This window comes from Haliotis rubra, unplaced genomic scaffold, assembly GCF_003918875.1.
Source record: "Haliotis rubra isolate DU_JTF1 unplaced genomic scaffold, ASM391887v1 Scf88, whole genome shotgun sequence".
Lineage (NCBI taxonomy): Eukaryota > Metazoa > Mollusca > Gastropoda > Lepetellida > Haliotidae > Haliotis > Haliotis rubra.
Genome location: NW_025767612.1, coordinates 2,162,791 through 2,171,768, shown reverse-complemented (window position 1 = coordinate 2,171,768; position 8,978 = coordinate 2,162,791). Strand labels below are relative to the sequence as shown.

Here is an 8,978-nt window from a genome sequence, read left to right as displayed (position 1 = left end):
CTAGTCTGATGTTCTGTTGTACCATTTTCATGTGTACTGTCTATGCCGATATAGCTGGAGAGCAACTTGGTAAAAAGTAAAAAGTGCTTGATTTTCATATGTATATACTTGTGTATGCTTTGTCACATACCAGTACATAAATATGAATAAATATGCAGTCAGACATCCTTAAGTTATTTCAAGTAAGAACATAATAGATTGAGGTCTATATTTTCGCCCAAACCTAACTCTGCCAACACACCCCATGAGGAAAACTGATATTGGTGTGAACTAAAACAATAAATTAGCCATTGGCTACAACTAACTGGTAGATGGTGAAGCTGTTCTGCACATTTTGCTGATCAGTGCCTGCCATTGTAATGCATTACGAAACAGCTGGCTTCCAGTTTCCTCAGCAGTGCTTAACAATGCTGTTACCCTGGCCAATGGATCAGAGTACACAGCTCCTGGGAATCACACCACAGGGTGACAATGAGGGGCCAGAAGGTTAACACTCACTCACAGCCTCATCTGACCAGGTATCACTGCTGGAGTGAGTGAGTGAGTGTTGTTTTACGCCGCTTTTAGCAATATTCCAGCAATATTATGATGGTGGACACCAGAAATGGGCTTAACATATTGTACCCATGTGGAGAATCAAACCTGGATCTTTGGCCTGACGAGCAAGTACTTACCCCACCAGCTTTCACTGCTGGAAGTACAGAGGCTCACTGCTAACAAAACCAGAAGAAGCCACATGCGGCATGATCTCTTGTGTATGTCAGGACTGAAACATCAAGAGGCTGAACAGGGTTCGAAATTAACGTCAGTCCTTATGCCGGAAGCCGACTGAAAACCACTCGGACCCACAGCTTTTGTTTTCTGCAGGTCCTTATGGCCGACAGCTTTTTCATCCCCATCATCTAAGAGTATTATTTCCATATCAAAATATAGGGCCTACATATTCTGATCAGGACCCATAACTTTTTATGGTTCTGGGTCCTTGGGCCTGCAGCTTTTCAGGGTTAAGGGCTGAACATTGCCAAGTACCAGTCTACTCACAGCAACCAACATTTGATTAACTTGACCTGACGGTGACCTGTTGGTTCCACACAGGACTATGTGCCACTATAAACAGAGTGAAAGGCACCACACAGGCTTCATACATTGTACGTCTGAGGAATGGAAACCAGGCATTTGGCGTCACAAGCAAATGCCTTAACCACTAGGCTACCCCCGCCCAAATCCACATCGTGAAAAACAACAAGACGCCTGTTTATTATCATGAAAAACCTTGAACAACTTGTGTTTCCATTCACCATACAAACTGACAGACTTTCTAGTTTCAAAAATTTATTCAGCAAGGTAAAGTATTGCAATATGTTGCATAGTATATCCACAGAGCATGATCTTAAGCAGACTTCACAAAGACAATGTATGTACATGGAATAAATTATTTGTCAACACGTTTCTGCTGCCAACATATTGCTTAAACTGGCGCTAACTTGACTTCATACAACTACTGATGGATAAAATTCCATATAAAACATAAATAACAAAGAAATATTTTCCAAAAGATATCAATAACAAATTTCACTGAAGCTATGGTCACGAAGATGATGGATAAGAAGTTGCAGGAAACACAAGTGTTTCTCGTGGCCTCTCGATTGTCTTTATTGTGACAGACAGATGACATGATAAATTACACTCATACTTTCCCAAGCTCCTGAACAGTGACACAAAATGAGATGAACAGAAAGAGACTAAAATTAAAATCTAAAGACATATTGTTTATAGCTCATCAGAAGACTTCTGTTTACTGAAATATTTCTGGGACTCTTTCGGATTTGGGATGATCTGAAAAACAAAAAGAAGAAAACCAATATAGCTTAAATTTGCGCGCACCCCTGCACCCCCTTCTGGATCCGCCTAAGCAAGAGAAAAACTCCACCTATCTGCAAACTAGTGGTATTCCGATTAATTGAAATAATCGAAGATTGATCACAGTGACCAAACGACCAAGCAATCGATCACATTTTCTCATAATCGAACACAAACGATTTTGGAACTACTGGTTTAGTCTTTGAAACACTTGACGATGGAACATATATTCAAAGTTGTCAGGGCCTGGAAACATGTTTAATTGTTAGAATACTCACTTCACTAACTGAAAAGTCAAGACTGAATATTTCTTGAAGACACTGGGAAGTTCATGTTCATGATAATATATTAGTCATCACTTTAAAGAAGCAAGTTGCATCATGTTATACTTATCTGCAATAACAACCTGGATAGTAAAATATGAAAAATGAGGCTAACCATTTTTTTCCGAAGATTGATAGGTTGTAATGAACCAATTATCAATTATGAGATTTTAACCAATTCCCAACACTACTGCAAACACCTGGTGTTATCATTCAATATTAGCGATCAATTAAAATCATTTGGGTCACTTATCTGTCTTTTACATACAATGGAATTGGTACTGACATTACCATTGTCAGTGCAGGATTTTTGTTCATTGGAGTAAGATACACTATAGTCTTGTTCTTGTGGACCAATAGTTGTGGTCTGTATAAAACTAAAGCATTTCTTGTTCCTGAAAATATTCATTCATTCCTGCATTCTTGGATATATGTACCTAGCCTTGTTTCTTGCATTCATATAAGAGAATCACATTTAGTTCCTGCACTATATAATAGGAGAATCACATTTAGTTCCTGCACTATATAATAGGAGAATCACATTTAGTTCCTGCACTATTTAATAGGAGAGTCACATTTAGTTTCCAAAACTTCATAAGACAACCTTGTTCAGTTCTCCTTTATTTGCATATGTTCATGTGGAGTAGAAAAGCAACACATGACTGAGATCACTTCACAGTAAATACTCTTAACTACCTTTAAATTCATTGTCATTAACAAGTTCACAATCTGAAATTTCCCAGGGCTGCACTACACTATAGTCACTTGTTCATGTTATCCAACATTTCCCATTGCTCTACTGACCATATTACTGTCTGGTTCTCTGCTTGCAGGATTACCTCCCTTCCCCTATCACCATAGTTACATGTTTATGTTATCCAACATTTCCCATTGCTCTACTGACCATCTTACTGTCTGGTTCTCTGCTTGCAGGATTACCTCCCTTCCCCTATCACCATAGTTACATGTTCATGATATCCATCATTTCCCATTGCTCTACTGACAATATTACTGTCTGGCTCTCTGCTTGCAGGGTTACCTCCCTTCCAATATCACCATAGTTACATGTTCATGTTATCCAACATTTCCCATTGCTCTGCTGACCATATTACTGTCTGGCTTTCTGCTTGCAGGGTTACCTCCCTTCTATCACCATAGTTACATGTTCATGTTATTCAACATGTCCCACTGCTGCACTGACTGTATCACTGCCCGGCTCTCTTTTTGCAGGATTATCTCCGTTCCCCTATCACCAAAGTTACAGATTCATGTTATCTAACATTTCCCACTGCTTCACTGACCATATCACTGCCTAGCTGTCTGCAATCAGGATTACCTCCCTTCCCCATCACTATAAGTTACTGACCGTATCACTGCCTAGCTGTCTGCTTGCAGGATTACCTCCCTTCCCCATCACTATAAGTTACTGACCGTATCACTGCCTAGCCGTCTGCAATCAGGATTACCTCCCTTCCCCATCACTGTAAGTTATTGACCGTATCACTGCCTAGCTGTCTGCTTGCAGGATTACCTCCCTTCCCCATCACTATAAGTTACTGACCGTATCACTGCCTAGCTGTCTGCTTGCAGGATTACCTCCCTTCCCCATCACTATAAGTTACTGACCGTATCACTGCCTAGCTGTCTGCTTGCAGGATTACCTCCCTTCCCCATCACTATAAGTTACTGACCGTATCACTGCCCTAGCTGTCTGCTTGCAGGATTACCTCCCTTCCCCATCACTATAAGTTACTGACCGTTGCATCACTGCCTAGCTTATCTGCTGCTTGCGGGATTACCTCCCTTCCCCATCACTATAAGTTACTGACCGTATCACTTACTGTCTGCTTGCAGGATTACCTCCTTCCCCATCACTATAAGTTACTCACCATATCACTGCCTGGCCAGCTGCCTAGCGTCTGCTTGCAGGATTACCTCCTTCCCCATCACTATAAGTTACTGACCATATCACTGCCTAGCCGTCTGCAATCAGGATTACCTCCCTTCCCCATCACTGTAAGTTACTGACCGTATCACTGCCTAGCCTTCTGCTTGCAGGATTACCTCCCTTCCCCATCACTTTAAGTTACTGACCGTATCACTGCCTAGCTGTCTGCTTGCAGGATTACCTCCCTTCCCCATCACTATAAGTTACTGACCGTATCACTGCCTAGCTGTCTGCTTGCAGGATTACCTCCCTTCCCCATCACTATAAGTTACTGACCATATCACTGCCTAGCTGTCTGCTTGCAGGATTACCTCCCTTCCCCATCACTATAAGTTACTGACCGTATCACTGCCCAGCTATCTGCTTGCAGGATTACCTCCCTTCCCCATCACTATAAGTTACTGACCGTATCACTGCCTAGCTGTCTGCTTGCAGGATTACCTCCCTTCCCCATCACTATAAGTTACTGACCGTATCACTGCCTGGTTTCCAGCCTGCGGGGCACACTTCCCCATGTTTGTCCGTGTATTGGAAGGCCTGAACAAGCCGAAGGGTCTCGTCCACAGACCGGCCCACGGGGAGATCGTTCATGGTGATCTGGCGAAGGACTCCCTTGTTGTCAATGATGAACAGGCCTCTGAATAACACATTCGTCTTACGTTAATGACAGAGTCAGAAATACACTGGTTTGGGCAATAAGTCAGAAGTAACATCACAACAGTTACAATGAATTGGCTTCACATAAGAATGATAGGGTATCAAACCTAATCTATGTAGACTTGAGAGAACATATTAACTGTTAGGCACCCTGGCCGTCATTCATTGATTGTCATAAATACTAGGGCTGCAACCAATACACTATGTGGCGAATATGATACGTATCATGAATATTGGGTAGCGAATTATTCATTCACGAATACAATATTGTAGTTAAGTGATTGATGTACAATATGGAATGCCCATATTGACAGTTTTAATTTGTCACAGCGGTAACCAGTGATCTCATGACACTCAAATTTGGTATGTAATAGTTATAGTTAACAGTACCATGTGCGGCCTTGGCAAACTAACATGACTTGTGCTACTGCAAGGCTAGTACATATTCCATTCTTGCATATCTCACTTTCCAAAAGTACACAAGGGTTCAAGTAAAACGTGCTCCCTTAAAAAATGGTAAATATTCGTTAATATTCGGTTCTGGTGACCACGAATAACGAATTGAATTCATGAAGGGCTACGGTTCGATTCACCGAATATGCGAGTGAATCATTACAGCCTTAATAAATACTTCATCTTAATGATTTAATTTCAGTTTGTGACTTTTATCAACAATTCTTGATATCATAGACTCTAGGCTTTGATTCTATATTTATTCATTATAATATAATCCAAGCTACAGAAGTGGTTGATGCTGACTATTCGACCTTGAAACTTTCAAAGGCAAGAGTAAAACATTTTTGGCTGAAGTCATTTCTTGAGGATCCTTAGGTGACTGGTCTAACTGTTTTCTCATTTTCAGTTGCGGGAATCATGGTGTTTTGAAATTGATACCATATTTCACCAGACCCCCAGAACTAACCAATCCAGTCAAGTTACTTGCCTCAACGTGTGACCAAGATCCTCCAGGTAGACGCCATAAGCCTTAGAGATGTCATGTGTGATGTCTGAGAGAAGGGGAATGTTGATGGCACCCAAACCGCCCTGGTCACGTGGAGTGTTGATCCTGAACAGAATTATCTCCCTTACATAAAACTGCAAACACAATTACAGGTTCCTGTCTCTTGTTGACAGAATCAAACTATGTTATAACATAATTACTTATGTCTGGTCCAGACTCTGTTATTGACAGACTGACGTCACATAACTGGAATATTGCTGAGTGGGGAATTAAACAAACACAGGATGTTACGTACCAGGCGAGGTGAGTGAACTGAGAGTCCACCGAGCATGCTACCACTTCTGTTTTAATCTTCCTGAACTCAGCTACCCGGTCACTGAAGGCGATGATCTCAGTAGGACATACGAACGTGCTGCCACAGAGAAGATACAGTTAAACAAGCAGAACATTCATTACCTACACAGTGCATAACAACACACCAGAGTGCAACTTTGCACTCCCTCACCAGCCTGGTTCAGTTTGTCTAGTTAATGGTATCCTTAGAAATACCGGTAGTAGAATATCAGGCTTCTCAGCTGTGTCTGAATATGTTAATGTAAATGTTTCAGGTTAAATTACATCCCTGCACATGTTGAACTAAAAAGTAATTTGATGGACCACTTTGAAATGGATCACACTGTCAAACATACACTTCTTTGAAAATACTCTAGGGAAAGTGACTTCATATACTACTTTTTGGACAGCTTTCAGTTTACTTTGACTTGTGGCAACTGTAGTGCATTCATTTTTCAACAAATATATTGTGTCATTGCTATGTACTCTTTCACAAATCTGATTGATATATAAGAATCAGTCAGATAATTTCCACTTCATATCATAGTGAATGAACTTACAAGTCCAGTGGGTAGAAGAAGAAGACGAGGTATTTCCCCTTATAGTCTGAGAGCTTAATATCTTTAAACTCTCCTTTGATCACAGCTGTACCATTCCAGTCTGGGGCTGGCTTCGAGACTGGAAACAAACATCAATACCTTAGTTTTATCAGTGTGTACACAGTAAATCATATTTAGCAGGGTCAGTGGACTGACGAACAAGACACCCCACATTTAACTTCCGACTATACTCCACTTTCTGTCAGTTATATTCTGTTCCAATTTGCAGCAAAAACTGAACCCTCATATACTACAGGTTGTCCTCTGCATAATTATAGCCTGTCATACAGTAGCCTGTCATTATTTTCCCTACTGCCTAGCCCTTTCTGCAATTCTAAAGCCCAAAATGAGGCAAGTCTAGATTTCCTCAGGTTCTGAATATCCCATCTCACTGGGGCTCCTTTTCAATTTAAATGGGGTTATTTGTTTCTATCAAAATTATATATATTCAGAGATTAAGGGTTAGTATACATAATTTAGTATGGTAGCCTCAGAATAGTGGAAAAGTGTGAATTTAGAAGACTGCCAACAGAAAACAGTCATTTGTATCCAACATATCCATAATACAATGGCTCTGTTATCACAACTTTTGCAACTGAAACATTCTCATACAAAACAAAAAAATCAATAAAACATTGATACAGTGACACATGGTACAGCATGATTAACCGATGTTACACGCATCAAAGTATAAAGCTGGGATTAATTGCCTTTGATAAGTATCTGCAGTTATTACTCCAAGCTGACAATGACAGCTGAAATAAAAAGTGATACCTATCTCTAACATGTCCATGGGCGTTAGCAATATTCAATACACAAGACTTGCAGGGCCATACGTACAATAACCATGGCCACAGCTGGTGGCTTTAACTTGCACCAGTATCAGATTTATCAAGGCATATTTCTTGCAAAAAGTTGGTCCAAGTTTTTCAATAAAGGGTGCTAATAACAAAAATTTAATATAACAACTATTTATATAACAATATTCTTATATAACAACCACTTACATGATTGTAATATAACCACTATTTACATATGAACAATCACAATTCTGGTAACTTCAATGATATACATATGCAGCAATGATATACATATGTAAGCATGGAATCATGGGAACATTCAAACAATTTCTAATTCATAAAAGAAACAACAGCATTCTGAAATCATTTTCGAGTTAACCAATCTTGCGCATCCCTCCACCTCCTACCCAATAAAAGACTTGAAACAATTTAATAATTTTATCACTCTCGGATTTCCTTCTACAAAGAACATCGCATCATTTTAACTAAAACATTCACGACAATGTCGACATAACATGACATAAAATAATATCCACCCAAACGAACATATTGTTATTTACTTTCTGGTACCTAATTACTTGTCATGCTAGGCAGGGAGAACTTTCGTATTAACGTGAACCTATAGTAAACTGACGTAAAACTGCAATGATCTAATCACCGCCCGGTAATTATTCAGCCGTGACTGGCGTGCCTTGTTACGTGCAATGCTTCCTTTAAGAGACCTTTTACCGGAGCCGGCGAACGCACGCCTCAATATTTCAACTTACTGACAACTTGACTCCAGTGAGTGGCATGGCCTGTTGTGCGCCTGGTTTCCTGTGGATACACATGCCCTCCTGCATATGACATACATGCTTCATCAGCCGAGAAAGCAACAGCAAAACACAAAGCCAGGCTCAAGCCTAAAAACACGCACGTTGTTGCTCCCGCCATGTTGCCTACGTTGATGCATTGAGCAGAGCTACTCGGATCGATGTATGATAGTTGCGAATAAAGATAATTCGATTTATTAACTATGTTACTGTAAAACGTAGAATCAATTTTTAGCCATTTTTTTCTATTGAAATGTGCAATATTTTATGAAAACAACATAAATGGAACAGATTTATTATCGTATGTTACTATCGTACGACTAATCGAATACAGTAAAGTGTAACGTAGAAAGCATGATGTGGTTTGACATTTTTAACACAAATAAACGTATTTCACCCCTTTACTAAACCTGAACAGTAAGTTTGTCCCGGAAGGGAAATAAATAACGTTTCTTACTGTTAACAGAAACGATCGCCTTTATGACTTCTGATCAATGTATGATAATGCAGTATTTATAGAATAAACAAAACTCTCCGCAGAAGAATATTTCAGAGCACCAGAAAAGTACAGGGATAATAAGGCAACCAAAGATTATGTCTGTGCGCTGAAATATACATAGCTGTGCAGTGTATGTCTGGACGTGGCATGCAGAGCTCTACATGTTTAGGATTGCTTGCCGGCACC

The 8,978-nt window shown here is 40.0% G+C and overlaps 1 protein-coding gene across 1 annotated transcript; it reads right to left on the bottom strand.

The window, feature by feature from the left end:
* Nucleotides 1–1,254: 1,254 nt before the first annotated feature.
* Nucleotides 1,255–8,451, bottom strand: LOC124263323 (peroxiredoxin-2-like). The gene is made up of 6 exons (XM_046697904.1): nt 8,249–8,451; nt 6,643–6,760; nt 6,045–6,161; nt 5,732–5,854; nt 4,603–4,768; nt 1,255–1,836 (listed from the first exon to the last, which is right to left on the bottom strand). Exons 1-6 carry the CDS (start codon nt 8,412–8,414, stop codon nt 1,771–1,773), a joined length of 756 nt encoding a protein of 251 aa, XP_046553860.1. The 5' UTR covers nt 8,415–8,451; the 3' UTR covers nt 1,255–1,770.
* Nucleotides 8,452–8,978: the final 527 nt, after the last annotated feature.

Coding starts and splice junctions, on each gene's coding strand:
- LOC124263323 (XM_046697904.1), bottom strand. CDS start 8,414: ATGGCGGGAGCAACAACGTGCGTGTTTTTAGGCTTGAGCCTGGCTTTG. Junction 6,761..8,248: donor TCACTGGAGTCAAGTTGTCA/GTAAGTTGAAAT, acceptor GTTTGTTTCCAG/TCTCGAAGCCAGCCCCAGAC. Junction 4,769..5,731: donor GATCTTGGTCACACGTTGAG/GCAAGTAACTTG, acceptor TGTGTTATTCAG/AGGCCTGTTCATCATTGACA.